This window comes from Lissotriton helveticus, chromosome 5_1, assembly GCF_964261635.1.
Source record: "Lissotriton helveticus chromosome 5_1, aLisHel1.1, whole genome shotgun sequence".
Taxonomy (NCBI): Eukaryota; Metazoa; Chordata; class Amphibia; order Caudata; family Salamandridae; genus Lissotriton; species Lissotriton helveticus.
Window position 1 is genome coordinate 2,041,426,116 of NC_136065.1, and position 22,905 is coordinate 2,041,449,020.

The 22,905-nt window shown below is 49.8% G+C and overlaps 1 protein-coding gene across 1 annotated transcript in view; it reads left to right on the plus strand.

Annotated features, from left to right (window-relative positions):
• Positions 1 to 22,905, plus strand: part of LOC144753962 (LIM/homeobox protein Lhx9-like) — a 70,755-nt gene that overhangs the window by 28,349 nt on the left and 19,501 nt on the right. The window contains exon 4 of the mRNA XM_078641482.1: positions 11,257 to 11,474. Coding sequence (XP_078497608.1) covers positions 11,257 to 11,474 — 218 coding nt within the window. The remainder of the gene's footprint in view (positions 1 to 11,256; positions 11,475 to 22,905) is intronic.

Below are 22,905 nucleotides of genomic sequence, written 5' to 3' on the forward strand. Positions count from 1 at the left end.
GTTCCCAGGCCTTCGAGGCACACGAGGCCCGTGACGTTGATAACAGACAGGGCCACAGTCAGTGTGGCAGCAGTTCGTTTCCGTAGGTAGGAGAAGGTGGGTCTGGCTGGATTATGGAACACCTGCATTTCGACTCGTTCTTTGGCAGGGATGTCCATCTGGAAGGAGGGACCAGAGGTCAAAGGACAGAAGGGAGCAGATGTTCTTCCCGTTTTGTTCAGCCAGAACCCATGGTAGAAGTGTGACACTGTTTGACCTGAAGTGGCGTTGTCCTTGTAGCTCTCTTGCAAGAGAATCAACCAGGCAAGGCAGGAGCCGTGAACTGAGAAAGGGGAAGGGATGAAAGGGATAGAGTGTCCGGTGGCATGCGGGAGCAACCCGCAGATCCAGCAGTTGGTGGTGTTGGCGGCAAGGTTGTGTTGGTGCAACAGTTGCATGAAGGAATTGTTCCAGAACTCCTTACGCCTTTCTCGGAGCTGAGGCGAAAGGGAGATCAGGTGATGCTCTTTCATAGTGGTTGGCTGTGCAGTGGTCAGCAATATCTGATGAGCGAGTGCGCTCTCTTCCACGATCCAGAAGGAAGTCATGAGGAGGAGGCAAAAGAGGAGGACAATGAAAAGGGCAATTGTCTTCGATTTGTGTATACTGTCAGTCTTTGGGTTCCGGTAGTGGGTATTTCCGGTTGCTTCCATCATCTTCTTATCTGGCGCTTCCATCATCTTCGAGGTGCTCGGTAGTGGGCAGAACCGCAGACTTCGTTTAGCTTCTCTCCGGGTAACCCTTGGTTGTGTTTAGGCTACCGTTCTGAGGTTCAACTCAGTCTGTGGTCTACTTAGCCGAAGCTCCCTCCCTTCGACGCAGGAAATACCCTTCCCTGGATGGCACAGTGGGATCAGAGATTTTTGCAAGTTCAAGTGCCTCGGTATCAGGATAACAGTTCAGTGATGGCCGGTCTTTGTTCAGCAGTTCTTCTTGGGTGCCGACGTTTTCTGCCGTGGCCAGGGTCGAGGAGACCTTCTTACAGTGGTGTGCGTGCAGCCAGTGTCGTTTCCCCTCCACTCGAAGAGCCGTCCGGGTGGTGATCAGTACTTGCCAGGGGCCCGTCCACCGGGGTTCCAGACTCTTTGCCCGTTGGAAATTTCGGATCAGCACATAATCCCCCGGTTGGATATCGTGACCCGGACCCCTGGAAGCATCGGGGATGGCCTGCTGCACCTGCTGATGAATGACAGACAATGTTTTAGTCAATTTGCACAAGTAATCAGACAGTAGGACGTCCGGGACATTGTGAATGGAGGTCGGTTTAGGGGCAGTCCAGAGGTTCATCGGTCGCCCAAATACAACCTCGTAGGGGGTCAAATGGTGCTTAGTGGGAGTGGAGCGCATCGATAGCAATGCCAGTGGGAGGGCATCTGGCCATTTAAGTCCTGTGGTGGCCACTATCTTCGACAGTTTTAGTTTCAGAGTAGCGTTGTGTCGCTCAACTAAGCCAGCAGATTGGGGGTGAAAGACTACATGAAACCTCTGTTTTACACCCAACCCTTTCAAGATTAGTTGGATAACTTCAGCTATGAAGTGGGGGCCGTTGTCGCTCCATAGAATTCGACAAAGACCGTATCGAGGGAAAAACTCTTTCAGCAGTACCTTGGCAGTGGTCATGGCAGTGTTATCACGGGTTGGATAGGCTTCTACCCATTTGCTGAAAGCACACACAATGACTAATACATACTTCAGGCTTTGGCATCTTTCTAGTTGGATGTAGTCCATCTGGAGGACCTCAAAAGGATGGTCGGGGACCCCAAACCCTCCCCGGGGTACCACAGTTCCTTTCCCAGGGTTATGTTGCAGGCAGATAAGGCATTGCTGGACCAGGCGTCTGGCTGAGTCGGGGATTTTGTTGTTGTGCCAGACCTTGGAGATGAGTTCGATCATGGGGGCAGATCCTATGTGTGCGGGGGAGTGTGCCATAGTCAGTATGGGAATCAGGTACGAGTCAGGCAGCAACCATTTGTTTGTGTCTTTTGTCCGCCAGCAGTCTTCATCGTCTTTCAATCCCACCCGTGCCCATTCAGTCAATTCGTGTGGTGAGCTGGCCATCTGGATGTCCCTAATCGTTTTCCTAGCGTCAGTCCATTTTTCTGCTTGTGACCTGGTCACATACATGCGTGTCTTCGTCCTATTATCAGCTGTGGTTCGGACAGTGATGTCGGCCAGTCCGTTTCCCTGTCCTATGATGTCCGTCACCTTTCTGTGTGCTTGGCATTTGATTACGGCTAATCGTTTGGGGAGGAGAACTGCTTCAATCAGGGCGGAGACTAGATCTCCGTGGAGGATGGGCGTGCCGTGGGACGTCAGGAATCCCCTTTCTCTCCTCAAGAGTCCAAAATGGTGAACCACTCCGAAGGCGTACTGGCTGTCCGTGTAAATGTTTGCCGTAGTCCCTGTCGCTATAATACATGCTCGTGTGAGGGCAATCAGTTCTGCCGCCTGTGCGGATCGTTGCGTGATGCGGGCGGTTTCAACTACAGTTCGGGCTGTGGTAACTGCATAGGCAGCTGAGGTGGTGCCGTCGGGGAGTTTTTTGCAAGAGCCGTCTACCCATAGCTCTCCGTGAGGGTCTGTGAAGGCGGTGTCTCGGAGGTCAACTCTACTCCTAGTCTGTTCGTCTGTGAGGGTCACACAGTCATGTATGGGGGGGACATTTGGGTCGTTTTCGGGCAGGGGCAACAAGGTGGCTGGGTTCAGTGTGGTGCATCTTTTCAGCGTGATGTGGGGTGCAAGCAGAGTCAGTTCGTATCCGGTCAGTCGTGCGCTAGTCAGGTGTTGTGTCTTAGTCTGGTTTAGGAGGGTGTCAACAGCATGGGGCACTAATACCGTGAGGGAATTCGAGAGTACGATCCCCTCACTTTGTCGGATAGAGACAGCAGCGGCAGCAACGGCTCGAAGGCAGGCAGGCAAGGCTCTCGCTACGGGGTCAAGGGTGGCAGAGAAATAGGCACATGGTCGTTGCTTGGGGCCAATAGTTTGAGTTAGGACAGACAAAGCGCACCCCTCCCTTTCGTGAGTGTAGAAAGAGAAGGGCTTGGTGTAATCGGGGGTTCCTAGGACTGGCGCAGAACAAAGGACGTCTCGAAGTTCTTTGAAGGAGGATTGGCATTCGGGGGTCCAAGGGAGTGGGAATGGGACATCTTTGGCTAGTAGGGAAAGTAGTGGCTTTACAATGAGGCTGAAATTTGGCAACCACTACCGGCAGAAGGAGGTGAGGCCTACCAGGGAGCGGACTTGTTTCTGGGTCTTTGGGACAGGGGTTTCTAGAATGGCCTGAATTCGATCGGGTGTAAGCTTTCTCCCGTCTTTGGACAAGAGGTGGCCTAGGTAGGTGACCTGGGGTTGGCAGAATTGCAACTTCTTCTTGGAGACCTTGTGGCCATTTTCCGCGAGGAAGGGCAGGAGTTGGATGTTGGCTGTGACTGCAAGTGGAGTGGTGTCGGCCGCCAAAAGGATGTCATCGACGTACTGTATCAACACCACTCCCTCCGGTAGCTGAACGGCGTCCAGCTGTCTCTTGAGGGCCTGGCTATAGATGCTGGGACTTTCAGTGTAACCTTGGGGAGCTCTACAAAATCTATATGAGCGGGATTTTAACGTGAAGCCGAAAAGGTAGCGGCTGTCCGGGTGGATGGGGATGGAGAAGAAAGCGTTTTTGAGGTCTATTACAGTGAAGGTGGTGGCTGTGGAAGGAATCAGGGTCAGAATGGTGGCGATATCTGAGACTACGGGGTACTGAGGTACAACTACCTTGTTGACCTCTCGAAGGTCGATGATAAAGCGGTACGCTTTCTCATCTCCCTCGCCCTGCTTCTTCACAATGGGTAGGATAGGGCTGTTGCAAATATTGCTGACTACTTCCTCTACCACTCCTGCCTCTACCAGGGACTGGATTATCATTACCAATGCCTTCTCACCTTCGGGCGATATCCGATACTGCGGGAGTTTTGGGAGTATCGCATCTTGGCGGACAGTTATGCGCACGGGGTCGATCATCATTCGTCCTACATCAGCGTCAGTTTTAGCCCATAGATACAGAGGTAGAGAGTCAAGTAAGGATGCGTCAGTGTCAGAGATGGAGAGCATGTGTCATGCATGATGAGGTCTGAGCAGAGTCGGGTTATCGTACAGAATGACTCGAACCCCGTCCTGTGAACACCTGATAGTAGCTCGGAAATGCTTCAGTAAGTCAAGTCCCATAATGGCATCGGGGGTGTTGGAGGAAAGCAGAAACGTCGTGTCAGTGGGGTTACTGTCCAAGTCAAAGGAAACTGGTGCGGATAAAGGGTTAGTGGAGGGCGTTCCATCAAAGCCTATTGATGTTATGTGTGAGCCAGACAAGGGTGCCCTTGGAATCAGTCGTTTAGATAACGCACTACGTGTCGCGCCAGTGTCTACCAGGAATGGAGACTTTGTACCTAGGACCTTAGCGGTGACATAAGGACCTTGCTGGTCAACATAGAGCTCGACTGGATCCCTTCCTTGCCCTTGGCAGTCCTATGCAAAGTCGCGGGCATTGTCGCAGTCAGACTGTTGGCACTGATTCTGCCGGGGACGGTCAAACGTGTTCGGTCTGCCAGGTCTGTCATTGTTGGTGTCGTGGGTGTGCCCTCGTCCCTGCCCTCTAGACCTGGGGCCATTCGTCATGTCCCTCGTCTCTTTATTTTTAATCATTTCCAGGAGAACCGGACATTGAGACTTCCAATGGCCAAATCCTTTGCAAAACGCACACTGGTTCTCATCGAGGTCTGTTCGTGGAGCGCCGGGTGTGGGTGTGCGGTCTCTAGGGGGTGGATTTCTAGGGGCATTCGACTGGTAGTTTCCTCTATACTGTTCCCTTCCTGTCGTCACTCCTTGCAATTGAGCAATCATCACTCGTTCTTTCAAGTCCTTTTTCTTTTTCTCTGTCGCCCTATCGTTCTCGTTCTTTTGGTGTTCGTAGTACTGAGCCATCTGAAGAATAGCTGCAGGTTTGGAGGCCCCCCAACTACCCTCGCTCGTCTGTAACTTTTGGGAGACCTCTTGCGATAGACCCTTTACGTAGTTTTGCACAAATAGGTGTTGTCCGGTTGCAGTGGTCATGTCTTGGCCACTGTAGTCGGAGAACACTGTTTCAAATCGGGAGAAGTATTCTGATACGTCTTCCTGGGGTTTCTGACGGCAAGCCGTGACTATCGACCAGTCTACCTTCTTCTCTGGGGTCAATGTCTTTAGCTTCTGAACTATTTTGTCCGGGAGTTCCAGTATGTCTTTTACAGGTTTCTTTCCGGGCTCTCGCTGCCTATCTAGTTCACTGAGTTGATTCCAGGTATGTCCGAACAGATCTGTGTGGTCGGTTTTCCGGATTTGCTTCCACACGTCAGCCGGCAGACATAGCCCGAAAAACAAGTCAATGTCCGCTAGAGTCATTATTGTTGAACCCAAGGCTGTACCTAGTTCGGTATAAAATGCTGTCGGGTTCTTTCTTAAATCGGGCAGGGTTTGCCTAAAAGTTAAAATATCTTGCCGATCCCATGGTTGATAAACCCAGTTGTACACAACCCTCCCCTTCGCATCTGCGTGGTTAATATCGTCGTTCGTTCCCTGACCTCGTGGGGGAACCCAGTAGGGGGCGGCTTCTCTGATAGGCATCATAGTGTTGCCTACTTCTGATGAGGACCCAGTCGCTTCAGGAACTGTAATCTTAACTTCTGGTTTCTGTTCTGTGAGGTGGCGGAAAACCTCAAGCGTTTGCATGAAGAGGTCCGCCACGTCACGCTCGGCCTCGTCTCCAATATCGACTTTTCTATATAACGCTGTCAGTTTAGCAGGACCCCGATTCTGATACCTATCCTCATATGCGTTCAGGGTATGGTAACTAAACCGTAAAATGAAATGTCGTCTGTGGCTACCGGCATGTGAATTGTGCATATCCATCGTATATTCTTCGCTCTCCTTCCGTTCTACCAGTGCCTTTACTATCTTGTCAATTCCCTCCTGCTCATCTTTGCTCAATCTATTCAGTCTAGCCGGTGGCTGCTTGCTAGTCTCGGGTTCATCTGATGTCGTTACTAATCTGGCCGGAGCGGAGGCCGTGAGGGCTGGGGCACTAGCTCCGAGGTTATTCTCTTTTGCACTCGGAGCTGGCAAGTGCTGTACTAGGGGTTGGGAGGGGGCATATGGGGGGGCATATAGATGATCGGAGGACCTAGCAGCAACTCATCGTTCGCCCGTTGTTTGGAGGGCAGCTCAGGGTAGAGCGTAGAGGGGTCCTAACAGGGCACTGGCCTGTCAACTCAGATTCCTGCTTTTCTCTGGCTTCCTCTCTCTCTTTCATCTCTTCTTCTAGTTTCTTAGCGGCCAGGTGGGCTGCCTTTCGTAACTCTTTTCCTATTCTTGCTTCTTCTCTTTTCTTTCGTTGCTCTGCTTCTTTGCGCCACATGCCGAAACTATCAAGCATAGTGGGCGTGGTTTTATTGTTACAAAGGGCTGTTTCCAGCACGCTTATTTTTGTGTCATCGAAGGATCCTATCAGTGGCCACTGACTTTCCTGATCCTTTTTAGTATATGTATGCCATAACTTACTATAAGCTACGGCGACTAGTCTATACTTTAAAAACATATCCTTATTAGGGGTGCCCTCCAGAGGAGCCGGATGATCCACCTTTAATAAGCGGTCCGGGCTGAACCAACTACTGAACAATGGGGAGAAGATAGGCATGACGGGTTACAATGGGGACAAAAGTCTGCACTACCTATCCTTTCACTGCTTACAAAGACTAGACAGAATATCTCTATTCCACGTTATTTGTAAGCAGAGAATACCTCCAAAGAACCAATAACGAACAATTAATGTCAGTTCAATCAAACAATCAGTGGCGAGAAAGAAATAGGCACGACGGGTTACAACGGGGGCAAAAGCCTGCGTTACCTATTCTTCACTATCTGCAAAGGAGGACAGAATACTTTTATCCTTCCCCGTTTGTAGACAGAGAATTCTCGAGAAAACAATCCTCGAACAAACAATGTTCGGGCAAACAATCAATCAGTGGGGGAGAAAGATAGGCACGACGGATTACAACGGGGGCAAAGGCCTGCATTACCTACCCTTCACTACCTGCAAAGGAAGAGAGAATACTTTCTATTCCTCTCCGTTTGCAGACAGAGAATCTCCAAGAGAACCAACAATTCGGAGAGTAATACTAGTATTTTCCAATCAATCAATCAAATATTTCACAGTTTGTCGTGTTACACGACCTTACCCGGACCGTATGGACAGTTTCTCGTCTTCCGCTTCCAGCGCCCGATCGTCCTCTATTCTCCGTAATTGCTGTGGCACTCCTGATGGTTCCCAGTCAGGACCGTAGATCACTCGAGAGAGGTCTGCTCGGAACCAGTGAAGTTCGGATGATCGGCTGCCAGACGAGGGTCTATCGGGCAGGTGCACTTCCCGATCGTTGCAGTCGTTCACTCCGTCATCAGGACCTCTCCCACTGGATCCACGTGTCGCTGATGGGCCCCACGTTGGGCGCCAATTGTTAAACAAAGGGTTCAGGCAGATCAGGTCGATTACCCCTCTCAAGGTTTGCCCGGCGTCAGCCGCTTCTCACCCAACTCACGATTATCAAATAAAGAGGCAGGCGCTGGAGACTGGAAGGCAGGAAACAGGAGTTTATTCCGACGGAGCAGAACACGTCAAATCAGACAACAGGGTATCTTCTCGAGGTGCTCTAACCGCATCTCTGAGGCCTGGCCTCTTATACACAGGTTTATGGCTTTATTACATTTATGACATCCGTGGTATTGCTTTGAAGTTCACAAAGGCATCTTTGGAATCCCCGGTTCAGGCCCGTTCTCACACATATCTAAAGTAGAGGTCCCCACCCAAATCTCAGCATGATGGCTATCGCGCAGCTGGACATTCCGCTGGGAACAGGAATGTGGGCGATCGGTCGGATCTAGGGGTGTGAAGGCATTGATTAATCCCCGCTCCTTTGATGTGGGGCGAGGTCCTACTGTAGGGGCAATAAACTGCATCTGTTGGGCTAAGTGATGGCCTGGGATCAGGCCGAACAATCGGGCAGGGAGGAAGAGGTTATCAAAAGGGCCTGTTCTATGAATGAGATGAAAGAGTGAGGGGGGTTCAGCACGGGATGTGGCTCGGAGGCAGGGTCGCGCTGGAGGTGCGTTTATGACCCAAGCAGGAGAGACCGGGGGCTGTCGGGGATGCTTGCGAGGCTGGGGAGTGAGGGGGAGAGAGAGACGCTGGCTATCGGGAGTGGGCAGAGAGGCCATGGCAATCAAAATGGTATGGATCTGAAAAGGACAAGATGGCGCCGATAATGTTTACGCCACAATCCAGATTTTAACAGAGCCCCGGCACTTATATTTTTAAAAAAATGAACCACTGGTCACATGTAATACTTCCGTCACTGAAAAGTAATCGTAAGAGGAGGAATGTTGTTTTAAATGTATCCCGGCCACGGGGCCTCCTTTCTCTGCGGGAATCCAGCAGCATGGCTAAAGTCACTTAGAGCCCTGTGTGACTTTGTGTTGACCTAACCTCTCCTGCTATAAGCCACAACCTCTGCTTTATTGCTGCTGGATGTGATGGTGTTCAAAGCCAAAAGGGAATCATCCCATGTACAGACACCGCATTAGAATGATGCGAACCACAATGGACCATGGCTTGAGCTGGCCTATTTATGTAATGCTTTCATGACGCTTTATTACCTATTTGTATAGCGCCTGTGCACATGATATTGCCGGGACACAAATGCGGTTGCAGTTTATCCTTAGGCTGATGTGGAGCCGTAAATGTCTAACCCGCCTGATTTAACCATAGAGAACAAGCTATGCCGGGCACGAGCCTGGCTTTGGAAGTTTCACGGATTGTATTGTAATCTGTGTGGCATGGAAAAGAGACTCGCCTTGAGACCCTCATGGGTGAGTAGCCGCGCTTTACAAACCCTGATTGACTCATCTGGGAGCATTTTTTGTCAACATGCCACGCTTATTTATTCATTGACTGGCACTGCCATCGCTCAAAGGTGGCCTGGTAAGCTTAGAGTGTGTCAGGTGCCACCACCACACACTCAACAATGAGATGGTGGCCCCAAGAAGAGTGCTGCCTGGGGGGTTCGCCCCTCCACCTGGGATCCCTTGCCTTTTGCATGCATATCCAGGGACAATGTGTTCTCAGTATTTTAATGGTCAGGATCAGTATGTAAATTTAAACCGTACAACAAGCATCATGTTTGAACTTGATCATTTTTTTTTTATTTCTTTGACCAAGAGTAGTGTCTTTTTAAAGTCTGCCATGCTACAGCTATTTAACCTCTGTGGCCTGTGCTATAGTTTGCCTCCACGCCTGTCTTGCTGCCGCCACTTGTTGAATAAAGGAGCATATCTTCCATTGGTGCAGCAGGTGCAGAGGCACCGGGGCCCATAGGCCTGAGGGGCCCACTGAACTCTGGATTTCACTGTTCAAACAGCAACCTGAGGGCCATTGTCCTTCCTTGCACTAGGGACTATTAACCACGCCTACACCACTATTGTTTTAAACATGCTAAATTGTGCCTCTTGCCTGGCTGTGCTTTGCACAGGTCTCATGTAACTTTTTACAATTTTATTATCCTTTGTTGTAAGTGAATTCATGAATTTCTTAACAAGCTCATGAGATTGCCCACGCCCCTAATTGTGTTGGCCACGCCCCTTCAAGCAGGTTTATCACGCCCCTCTTAGAGACCCCCAGATTATCATCCCACCTGAATTCCGGACTGACTGTCTATCTTGGAGAATGCCAAATGTCTGCGATTTATCCTCACAGCCGTCTTAATCTTCTGAGGGACATCTCGGCCATGGCCAAGGGATCTCACTGCCACCAGGTCTACTCATCACACCCATTCATGCCACCTTAAAAGGAAATGAACATTCTTCTATTGCGGAGATATTTCCTTCATTAAGTCGACCTGTTGCTGATTGAAAATGGCTGCTTTGTTCTTTTTATTTGTGTTACTTAAGTCTTTTTATTTCCTGTTTGTTATCCATTATTGACTCCCTGTTCTCTTGTACGGTACTTTTAATGCCTTTGGGCTACGTTTGTGCTATTTAAACATCAACTAAATAAAGAAAAGACATTTACAGTAAAAAAACAAAACGCTGTACGTACACGGATATGGTTCAAGACCTTGTGTTATATTGGCATTATCAGTGTGTTCTCGAAAGTTTTCCAGGCTTTTGATGCCAAGTCGTGTTTGGGAATTAAGGTAAAGCTAATCCTCCAAAACAGCAACAAGGCTGATTAGACAGGAGTGCAAAACAACCGGGCAGGGCAGCGTCCTGCCCGTGGATGTTATGGCCCCTGCGGAAGGCATGTACTGTGGCAGCAGCTTATGTTATAGAAAGTCATCAGCATCTATCCATATGTTAAACTAGGGTATTATCATGACATGGGCGCTGCCGAGATATGCCAGAGATAGAACGCATTTATCTGGCACACATTAAGATACAGTTATGGAATGACCACTCACAACTACACATACCCAATCAGAATAACAAATGCCTAAATGAACCCTCAGAAACACAGGCTTTGTATATCACAGCACCAGGGGCGGCTCTAGGCTCATGGCGGCCCTGGGCAGGGAGCGTAGGTAGGGGGCCCCGGAAGAGGGGGTCCGTGCGGGGCGGAGCCCCCTGGAGCTTAGGAAGGGGGTCAGGGTGTGTGGAAGTGGAACAGAGCCGGAGGCCGCCAAATCCCTGCCAGGGGCCGCCACGCAAATATGTATCCATCCGCAGAGGATTATTATATTAAGGATATATATTGGCGTGGTGGCCCCTGGGGTTTGGTGGCCCTGTGCAGGTGCACAGCTTGCACATGCCTAAGGCCGCCCCTGACGGCACAGCTGTCATTTGTTCAGGCAAAGGTGAAAAAACCGTAGATAGCAAATATGGATCTAATTGAAGCCTGGCTACTTTCTGATCCTTGTGCCTACCCCTGAACGAATGGTGTCAGGGGTACCGAAAGGCAAGTTTGTGTTAATAGCCGTTGCACACAGTTACTGCTAGCTGACATGCCTGACCATGGGCCGGACTTAGGTTGAAAGTAGTCAGGTCATCTATGACTTATGAGTTGGATAGAACAATCAGCATCTCACTTCTTATCTCTTCTGCTTAGTTTCCACATTCTGCACTCTTTTACTTTTCATCCATATCGCCCTTGCCTTCCAGAGTCCGAAGACGGAGAGCATTCCCCCGAACTGCGCAAGCAGCGCCGGCCGCGACAGCCCCAGCAACCCCGGATCCCCAAGGTCAAGCGGGTTCGGACCTCCTTCAAGAACCACCAGCTGCGCACCATGGAGTCGTACTTCTCCGTCAAGCACAACCCCGATGGCAAGGACTGGGAGCAGTTGGCCAAAAAGACCGGCTTACCCAAAAGAGTGCTGCAGGTGAGCGTGATGAGGCCTGGAATAAGGGTTAATTGAGTTTGGGGCCGAGGGTTTCTTCAGGTCATTGGAAAAGGAGGTGGTTGGGTAGGGCATAGGTATAACGACCTAACATGAGTCCCTCAGATGGGAGTTAATACAAAACCATGCTTAAAACAGGTAACTCCAAGCCGCCCACTCAATGCAAGCCCCAGTTTGGATATTTATCACAGATTACTTGGGGTTCCACAAACTTTCTTACATATCCACAGTATGGCAAACACTCCACTAACTAACAGTCAAAGACAGCAATAAAAAAATACACGTCCTAATAAATATAAACTGGACGCTCAATGCTGGGTTAAAAATGCAGGGGAGACCGGACAAAGGTTGAATGGCTGGGCCTGGACCAAGGTAAAAGGACTGTATAGACCTAGTCACATGGCTGCATGGGCCTGGACTTTGGTTAAATGACTGCCTGGCCCTGGATGAAAGTTGAATAGCTCTGCAGAGACCTGGGCGCTGGTCGGATGGTTGTGTCTGGGAGAAGGTCAAATGACAGCCTGGGCCTTGGCGAAGGTGGAAGGGCTGCGCCTTAGAGCAAAGAGTAAGGTGGATAAACTTACGCTGAGTCAACGGCTTAGCTGTGGAGCAGTCTCACTGGCAGTGGTGGTTGAATATGAAATTCTGTAATATTAGGTGAAAGGGTGAGTATTGTGCTTGCAGTGCTACAGAACTCCTGAGACCCTATTATGCTCCTCTCTTCCATTTCCGTCTAATAGTCAAGATAAAACCAGGAGCAGCCATTTGGGAAATGTAGTGGTAGAGAGGGGGGAAAAAAACAATTAAAGAAAGAAAAGAAAAGCTCACTTGCCTGCTGGTCACTGCCTCTCCTCCTGCCTCTTCTGTAGTCTCCAGGAAGCACACAAGCTCCCAGACTCCCTTAGCCAATCACAACGCTGCTGTCACCCGCATGACTGCACCGTCATGATTGGTCTGAGCGTCCTGGTCCAGTGCTCAGACAGGTAGTGAGAGTCTGTGCAAGTTCTTCACTCGGCCTTGCAATACAGCCGGGTAGAGGACATCTAAGTAGGCATGACGTTTTGGCAGGCCCAAGCCAGCCGTCAAATCGTCATGCGCACTTATGGTGCCTCCCTGTGAGGACAGCCAAGCCTGCCCTGCCCTGCCCTAACCTGACTCGGGCTCCGTACAAAAAATAAGATGATAATAACATAACGTATTAACGTTGCATTGTTATCATTCTATTTTTCCTTTTAACTCAGTGAGGCAACGCTCCTCCGCCTTAGCGGAGTAGCCGCCACTAGATTAAAAGACCACTGTGCTCTCACACTAAGATCACGGATAGGGCAGTTCCTAAGAGTCATTCCTCTTCTAGACAATGGACTCTCTGTCTGAAACACTGAAGAACATCAGTCAAGGCTCGCATGGATGGCATGCGGTAGTGCGCCATGCCTAGAACTCCCTGAAAAATTACCTAATGCCATGCCCAACCGTGCTCCCAGTTTCCCAAGATGTATCCATGCCCCAAATCAGCTTCAGACAACATGGCCACCATGCACACCCATATTCCCCTGTAAGTAGCAACTCTTAGGCTTTTGTGAGTTCTTCAGCTCCTCCCACTTACAGTGAGACAGAGTGCAGGAGCATGAATGGTGGCAATGGATGAGATATGTTTGGGCATGTCACTCTTTTTTGTGCTTCAGCTCCCTTGCGTTCAATTTATATCATTGATGGCAGAGAAAGGCACTTATTTTACTGCCAGGTTGTGTAATTTGATTATCACTGAGTGAGTCCGATGGTGCTGTCAGTCTGCTTGATTTATTTATCACTGTGGGTGGCCTCCCACTTGCTGTTAATCTACGTGAGTGGCCCCTCTTGCTGTTTTTGTATGAGTTTCATTTATAGCAGTGATTGGCCCCTCTTTTGCTGGTTTTGTATGTGTTTTATTGATAGCAGTGAGTGGCCCCTCTTGGTGCATGATGGGGGTTCCTGGAGGTCTTAAAGGCACGGCGCCAATTTTCCTATTGTTTTCTATGCAGCCTGCCTAGGCTAAACGTGCCTCTATGATCCTGCCTGTTTTTACCTTTGAAAATAAAGGTTGTGTGTTTCAAAGAAACTCAGGGCAGTCTTCTTCTTTACATATATCATATATGGTGACTTATATGTCTTTATTTGGTCAAATGTAAAAGTTTTACATGCAATAATGGCAGTTTTGGAGCCTAATATGGTGTTTTACAGGCTGCATATGTATATGTATATGCATATTATCTATATACATGGGTATTTGTGTGTATATATATATATATATATATATGTATATATATATATATACATATATATATATATATATATATATATATATATATATATATATATATATATATATATGTAGATATATGTATATTATTGGCTATTGCTCCGGGATCCCGCATGTGGGAGGGACTATTCAGTGCTTATCACTTTGATGAGTATACCCCTGGAAGAGAACTAGGATTACAGGTAAGTAACTTATCCTTTTGTACAATCAATCAATCAATCAGGGGGTTTATAAAGTGCGCTACTCACCCTTGAGGGTTTCAAGGCGCTGGGGGGTGAGGGTGCAGCTCCGGATCAGTCGAAGAGCCAGGTCTTAAGGTCCGTCCTGAAGGTGTGCAGGGTCGGGAGCGACTGATGTTCACAGGGAGCTTGTTCCAGGTCCTGGCCGCGATGTAGGAGAAGGCTCTTCCGCCTGTTCTGTTTCTGCAGATGCGGGGGACCTATGCCAGGGCGAGGTCGGCTGAGTCGAGGTTCCTCTCGGGTGCGTGAAAAGATACTCTCTCGTTGAGGTATTTGGGTCCAATGTTGTGGAGGGATTTATAGGTGTGGGTGAGGAGTTTAAAGGTGGCCCTCTTCTCGATGGGGAGCCAGTGGAGGTCTCGTAGGTGTTGGGTCATGTGTTTATGGCGCGGTGTCTCGAGGACGAGTCTGGCAGCGGCGTTCTGGATTGTTTGAAGTTTGTGTAGAAGAGTTCTGTTGATTCAGGCGCATAGGGCGTTGCCGTAGTCCAGTCTTCTGGTTATTAGTGTGTGGGTGACGATCCTTCTGCAGTCCAGCGGTATCCATTTGAAGGTCTTACGGAGGATGCATAGGCAGTTGAAACTAGTGGAAGCGACAGGGTTGATCTGGCGGCTCATGGAGAGGGAGGAGTCGAGGATGATGCTGAGGTTTCGTGCGTGGTGTGTAGGGGTGGGTGGATTTCAGAGGGCGGGTGGCCACCAGGTGTTGTCCCAGGTGGAGGTGCAGGGTCCGAGGATGAGGACCTCGGTCTTCTCAAAGTTGAGCTTCAGACAGCTGTCCTTCATCCAGGCTCCCACGTTCTTCATTCCTGGAAGCAGAGTCTGGTGTCTATGGGTGTGTTCGTGAGTGAGAGAATGAGCTGGGTGTCATCGGCGTAGGATACAATGCTGAGCCCATGTTGTCTGACGATGCCGGCGAGGGGGCCATGTAGATGTTGAAGAGCGTGGGGCTGAGCGAAGATCCTTGGGGTACTCCACAGTTGATGTCGGTGGGTTCAGAGAGGAAGGGAGGGAGTCTGATTCTCTGGGTTCTGCCAGAGAGAAAGGATTGGATCCAGTGGAGGGAGGTTCTTGAATCCCTGCTTCGTGAAGCCTGGCTGTGAGCGAGCAATGTGAAATGGTGTCGAAGGCTGCGGAGAGGTCTAGGAGGATGAGGGCCACAATGTGTCCCTGGTCTAGTAGCATGCGGATGTCGTCAGTGGTGGGAAGGAGGCGGTCTCGGTGCTGTGTTTGCTACTGAATCCGGACTGGGAGGCATCTAGGATGGAGTTCTCTTCGATGAAGGCGGTCAGCTGGGTGTTTACGAGTCTCTCGGTGGCTTTGGCCAAGAAGGAGAGGAGAGAGATGGGCCGGTAGATTTTCAGGTCCGTAGGGTCAGTTGGTTTCTTGAGGATAGGTTTTAACCTCTGCCCGCTTCCAGTCGTCTGGGAAGATGCTGGATCTGAAGGACGTGTTGATGGTCCGTCCTAGTTCAGGTGCGATGACAGCCCTGTGGATAATGTGGGGTGGGCAGAGGTCCGTAGGGGCTCCTGAGTGGGTTATCTTCATGGTTGCTGTGGTACAACAGTGGCGGGATCCCAGGTCATGATGTGTAGCTTGTCGGCGGCGGTGGGGAGGGGGATGGTGGAGTTCGGTGTCTGATCGCTGAAGTTGTCGTAGAGGGTCTTGATTTTCAGATGGAAGTAGGAGCTGAGCTTGTCACAGAGTTCCTTGTAGGGTGTGGCTTCGCTGCGGGGGTTTGTGAACTGCTATATGTCGTTGATCAGTTCCTTGGCGTTGGTCACGTTGATCTGGACTTTGTCTCTTATAAAGGTCCGCTTGGTTTCTCTTATGCGCTGGTGGTATTCCTTTAGGGCGCTCCTGTGGTTGTTTCGTGCTTCCATGGTTTTCTGGCTTCGCAAGGTTTTCTCAAGGCGTCTGCAGGAGCGTCTCTCTTCTTGTAGTTCTGTGGTGAACCAGGTGGCGGTTGGGGGGACATTGTTTGGTGGGTTATGGCGGAGTGCGAGCTTGTCGGCGCAGCAGGAGATCCAGCGGTGAAATTCTGTGACTGTAAATGTAAAATGTAAATGTACAGGAATTTATATAGCGCAAATCACCAAGCGGTTTCTAAGCGCTTGCTTGGGGAACCCGTCCTGGTATTCCCCTGTGAGATAACCCCGGCAGGGTATCCGCAAGGTGAAAGCCAGGCATCCCGCCGCGAGGGGCCGTTGTGGAGATTAAGCAAGCTATTGCCCAGAGTCGCAGAGTGTGAACCCGTGAATCGAGTAGGCACCGGAGCGAGAATTGTCGAGTCCATGGACATTTTAGGACTCAAGACCCCGCCGAGCCGGGAATTGAACCCTGGTCCCGGGCTGACCTCTGCCTCCTCTAACCAGTGAGCCACACTTCTCCGTGACTCTGTGACTGCGTTGTTCGTAATGGTTGTGGCGCTAGGCGGGGTTTGGAGGAGAATGGTGTTGAGTTGTTCCTCTGTGACCTTGTTCCAGTTCCGTCGTGGAGAGCCCGGGGCGGGCTTGGGTGCGGCATTGGTGTTGAAAGTGAAATGGACGAAGTAGTGGTCCGTCCAGAGGGGGTGAGTGGTGTGGCTGAAACGGATGTTTAAGCCTCCCATGAAGATGGGGTCGAGGGTGTGTCCAGCTCTGTGGGTGGGCGTATTGACCAGCTGCTTTAGTCCGAGGTTGGCGAGGAGAGTGGTGTTGTCGGGGACGTTGAGGTTGCTGAGGTGGAAGTTCAGGTCCCCGAGTAGAATGTAGTCAGTGTAGGTGATGGCGTGGGGTGCGGCTAGCTTGGCGATGGTGGTAGCGGGCTGTGTGTGAGGTCCCGGTAGATGAGGGTGCCGCGTAGCGTGGTCCTGGTGCTGGTCTGGATCTGGAATTGGAGGTGCTTGTTGCTGGAGTGTGGGTCACTTGTGCTGAATGTAGAGAGTCGGGGGTCTTGTGTGCGATGGCGAGTCCTCCCCTTCGGTGGCAGGGCGGTCCTTTCTCTGGATCTTGTAGCCGTCGGGGATGGCGATGGCGACATCGGGGCCGGAGGAGGCGTTTGTCCAGGTTTCCGTGAAGAAGGCAACGTTGGGCGAGAGGGTGTCGAGCAGGTCCCAGATTTTTATGGCGTGTCGGTGCTTGGATTGCATGTTGAGGAGAATACATGTCAGGGTTTCAGAGGTGCGTTCTTCAGGCGGGCCTATGACGGTAGTGGGAGCTGTGTCAGAGGTGAAGGATCTGCACGTGAACTGTCTACGGGTGGTGTTTGGTGAGGATTTTGCGCAGTCTGTATGTCTTTCGGGGTTGAGTGCGTGGAGGGTGGTTGAGTCGTAGCAATGGGACCTCGGAGATCCAGGGGTCCTGGCGCTGGTCGCGGTTGGGTCATGGACGGGCGCAGACGGGTTTGCCTTAGGCGTGCCTTCGGCGCGAGCACGCAGCGGTTGCCATTAAGTAGGGAAGGGGCCGGGATCAGGTAGGGAGGCGAGCGTGCGGACTGTGTCGGGGTGGGCAAAGAGGCAGGAGTGTCGGAAAGCTGGCTTGGCAGGCGAGAGGAAAAGGAAAATAACTCAGGAGTGCGGCGGGGATAGGAGCCTCAGGCCTTACTGTATGTGAAAGTGTTTTATTGATCGCTGTGAGTGGATCTGATATCGCAGTTAGCATATGTATTTTATCGCTATGAGTAACCAGGGGTTAGAAGGGGTTGGGGAGGGAGTGATGCCCCACTTATAACTTTTCGTCCCTTGCCCCCCTCGTGCCCCACCACCGGGTGCATTGGTCATGGCAGCTGCAGCTGTGCTGGCCCAGACAAAAATGGTAAAACATAGACCAGCAGTGACCTCTTAGCCTCCATGACTGGGCCAGCCTCCTCTCTTCACCGTAAACTATCACTATTTGTACTTGTGGCACATAACGCTGTTCACACAGCAGCACTATAGATTGCAACACTGACAGGAAAGGACCTGGACAAGATAAGGGCTGGGGTGCATCCAGTCGCAGCCGGCACTGATCGGGGATGGCGGGGGCTGGGGGGATAGGGTGGGGTAGGGGGTTTAAGGATAATGAAAATAATTTAAAAATAATTAAAAAAACAAAAACGTACCATACCGCCGCGTCTCTCCTCCATCTCTCTTCCTCGTCGCACAACACCCACCGGAACGAAGCTCCCTAAGCCAATCACTATGCTGCAATGCAGCATTGTGAATGGTAAGCACAATGGCTCCCCTAAGCCAATCACAGTCCTGCAAAGCAGCGTCGTGATTGGTCTGAGTGCCGCGATTCAGCACTCAGTCAAAGAATGGGGGCCTTGGCATGTTCTCGCCTGGGTGAAGAACATGGTAAGTGCGCATGAATGTTTGGCCGGCCAAACATTCATGTGCACTTACAAAGTGTGCTTGCCACTCCCCCTGCTCCTGTGTCAGAGCAGCCCGCCCGCACTGCAGAGCTGCCGGAGCAGGACGAAATAAAATGATAATAGCCTTGACTTATTATTATTTTATTTCCACTGACAACTGTCATGTGTACCCTATAATTGGCCCAGATTCGTATTATGTGATTATAAACTGAGACACAGTGAAAACGTATTTGTCTAGGATCACACAATTTGGTGTACAAGCAGGGATGCCGGGATGGCCCACTATTTTGCAGTTTCACACTGTGCAATTCAGCCACTAGATGGGTATCACTTACTCACATGAAAGGTTAATGTTTTGTCCTTAATTCTTCTTGGCGAGTGAGATTAGAACGTGGGTGTCATCCAGAATCCACATTTTTTGGCAGTTTCAAATAGTGCTGATCTTTGCCAAAGTCATAAGAGCTCTTCACAACTGAGACTACATTACACTTTATTTGGCAAAGGGAGGGTTGCTGGGATTTACAGGATGCTGAGCCCAGGATCTGAACTATTAACATAAACTGACAAACATTCCTACCATGTCCTCATGACAGTGCTATTAGTGAACTAAGAGGCAAGTCAGTTGTCCTGCGTACCCTGTATGTGGCCCAGAGTCTTGTTATAGATGGAGCAATAAAATTGGCTATTAAATCAAAAAGAAGAGGTTTTTGTACAGTGCACATCCTGAACTCACTTACTTGAAAGTACTCTTGGGTTTAATAATGAGCAAAAATGAGGCTCTGTGAAATAAATTATTTGTCTAGGATCACACAATTTGGTCGAGTTGGGAAGCAGGTATTTATCCCATATTTTCCGGTTTCATATTCTGCAATTCAACCACTAGAGGGGTAGCGATTTCTCACATCAGAGGTTAATGCTTTGTTTCTAAATCTTGGAGGGTGCGTTTAGAGCGTGGGTGTCAGCTGGAATCCACATTTTGTGGCAGTTTTACACATTGCTAACCTTGCCCAAAGACATAAGGGAACCTCACAACAAATACAGACTAAATTACATGTTTTCTTTCGGCACAGGGCGATTTGCCAGGATTTACATTATGGTGAGCGCAGGATTTGAGCCTGGCTCCCCATGTTACGTGGTAGGCACATGTAGCCACAAGGCCACTCTGCTTGCATGAACGTTTGGTTCATTTTTGGCTCATCTTGATGTGAGACAGAGCCCGGTATCTGGCTCGAACCTGGCTCGAACTTTCACTGGCTCGGCCACCTCTGTGTGTGCAATGTTAGTTTCTTTGAGAGTTTGCTTCCCTTTCCACTTTGTTCAGCAGTGTGCTATCTTTAGTGCCAGTTTCTTCCCAAAGTGCTCCCTTCTATCTGGCCTTTCATGGAGAATAAAGGAGAAGCATGTCAGCAGAAAAAAAAAACCATTGGCAAAGCCAACGGGTCTCGGCAATTCCTGAGCTATTGGCTTTGTCAATGTGAATTTATTTTAGCCAAGTTGTCTAGCAGCACATCTGCTGTTCAGCATGGCTAAAAGTTACTGAAAGCCCAGATTCACAGGATGTTGAGTCAATGCCGAGTCTCTTCGCCCCCCCCCCCATGTTGAGTTTATTGTCCTGCCCCTCCTAACACAAAAAAGTGGTATGACGTGGCCTGCAATGCCCGCAGCATGGCACTTTCTTTCAGTGGCTTTCAGCCATGTGGAACACCATATGTTAGACAACATGGCTAAAAAACATTCTCATTGACAAGGCCAATAGCTCGGGCTTTGCCGAGATCTATTGGCTTTGCCAATGCTTGTTCAGTGTTGACCAGGTCTTGCTGAACAAAAGTGGAAGTGATAGTGAGAAACAGTTGAGGAGTTTTGAAGTGAAGCGAGGATGTGGTGTAATGGCCAGAGTTGCGGGCAGGATAAGTAGTGAACTAGGTTCCAATCTCGGGATCAGTTGAACAGTTTGTGATTCTGGGCAAATCACTTACGCTGCCTATGACAATGAATGTGTCATTGTTTGGTGAAAGCGCTCCAATACCATCGCTCCAATACCATCAGCTGGTATTAGAACTATGGCAAGAGGAAGGACGGAACAAGCGTTCCAATACCATCGGATCATCCCCCCAAAAAAATCAGTAGCGACGAGGGATGTAGTGGGGCGCAGGTCAAGCTGGTAAGCAGGAGGGGGCAGGGAGATGGGCAAGCGATGACTGGAAAAGAAAACCTTAATTGAAGCAGAATCAGTGACAAAAATGAATGTGTCATTGTGTAATGTAACTGGTAAACCTTAAAGTGCTCCAATATCATTGGCTTGTGTTTGCGCTTTGGCAAGAGGTACGATAGAGCATGCATACCAATACCATCGGATCGTGCAAAAAAATAAAATAAACAAGTGCTCTTCATGTTTTAACAGCTTTTTAAGAAATGCATTTGTTTATGTACACGCACGTGCATTTTAGTGGTATGTATACAAGTGAGATGGCCTGAAAACACTAGTACTCCTGTGGAGAGGCCTCGGGAATGGCCGATTCTAGTGCATGCCTGACCTGCATGTAGCGAAACATTTTGGTAGGGGCCATTTCGAATTGTTCTTGTAAGTAGGCAAAGGTGACGACTTTCCTCCCCTAATGGAGTCACACAGTCGGGATATCCCTATTACATCCCATTTTGGAACCAGTGTGCCTAATCTGCCAGCGTCCCATAGTGGGGTGTGTTGTGTCAGTTTGCCAGTCCATCCCAAGTGTCTTGTTACCGTATGCCATGCGTGAGTTTTACATGTTTTATTGATCACTGATTGGCTTCGATTTTGCTGTACATGTTTTATTGATCACTGTAAGTCCGATCTTTCTGTCATGTAGGTGTTTCATTAATCGCTGAGTGACCCCTTTCATGCTGTACATGTTTTATTGATCGCTGTGAGTGATCTACCTCTCTCTTGACGTACTTGTTTTATTGATCACTGTCAGTGACCCCTCTCTTGCTACGCTTTTTTTATTTATCATTGTGAGTTGTTCTTATCTTGCTGTCAGTGTTTTATTGATTGCTGTGAGTGACCCCCGCTGTTGCTGTACCTGTTTATTTGATCGCTGTGAATAGCCTCCCTGTTGCTGTGTTTTTTATTTATTGATCACCCTGCGTGACTGCTCTCTTGCTGCCAGTGTGGTTTGTTGATTGCTGTGAGTGGCCTGACTTTGCTGTCGGTGTATGTGTTCCTCTGGTTGACAAGGGGAACCACTCTTGGTTTTAGGGTTTAGATAATGTTATCAGCCAAAGGCACTTGTGTTTCTGTAAGCACATATGTCACAGATGTCAGTGAGACACCTGTTAGGGCCCCCCTTAGGAGTCCTGTTAAAGAGGTGTGGTATTAACACGCCCAGCATTAATGACACCAGGGGCTGTAGGGTATAACATAAGGAGCAGTGGCAGCTCCTCCACTAAGGCCGAGGAGCGTCGCCCCACTGCTTTTTTTGCAGTGGAACACAGACAAAATAAAATGATAATAACTCTGTTATTATCATTTTATTTTCTCCTACTTCCGCCCACAGCTTCGCGTGAGGAGGTGGGGGCAAGGGAGGAGTGGTAGTGCCCTCCAAAAGTGAGCAATAACTGCTTCCACAGCCCTCTTGGGCTGGCCAAAACAGTCTTGCACACTTCGTATGTTACCATGCTGGCTACATTACAGCCTACGTGAAGAACACGACCAGGCCTCCAGTCAGCATCTTTGTGATTGGCTGACTGGGAGCCTGGGTGTGCTTCCTGTGGCCGAGCAATGGAGGACTACGGAGGAGAGACGAGGCGAGATAGCGGCAAAAATGTACTTTTCCTTTTTATATAGCCACTTCCCCGCGTCCTCTCCCCCTCCCGTATCAAAGAAATGCTTCTGGCTAGACGCAGAGATTATGGGCAGGGCCGGACTGGGAATGAAAACCGGCCCTGGCAAAGTGCTCGGCCAGCCCCCCTCCCCCAGGAGAGTTGGGGGTGCGACCGAGCTCTTTGCCGGTTTTCGGCCGATTTTGTTACAGGGACGATTTTGCAGCTATGCTGCAAAAACGGCCCTGTAACAAAATCGGCGCCCAGGGGCCCAAAACCGGCCCCCACCCTTGCGGCACACCGGGGGATTACCCGGTGCCCGCAACGGCCAGTCCGGCGCTGATTATGGGGTCAGATTTGGGGACTGCGGTGAGAAACAACAGAACCAAGCACTAGGGATACTGGGCAGTAACCGGACTGGAAGCTTCCAGACCAGAACTGGGGCAACTCCTCGTTGAGGGAGAGGAGCATCACCCCACTAATCAAATTGCCTTCAGAGATGAAAAAAAATGGTAATAAAGTAAATGTATTACTATTTTATTTTTCAAAACCCTGTCCCGAGCAGAGCATCGGGATGGGGGTCGGAGGTTTCTGCTGCTGCCATGCAGCTGCAGAAAGCAGTAATGGGCAGGGCACTTTAAGTTTAAAGTGTGCATGTCTCTTATGCCAACCGTCTTGCGACGGCCAGCCAGACATGCGCATTTTAAAGTTCTCTAACTATTGGTTTAGGTAAAAGCATAGGGCTCCAT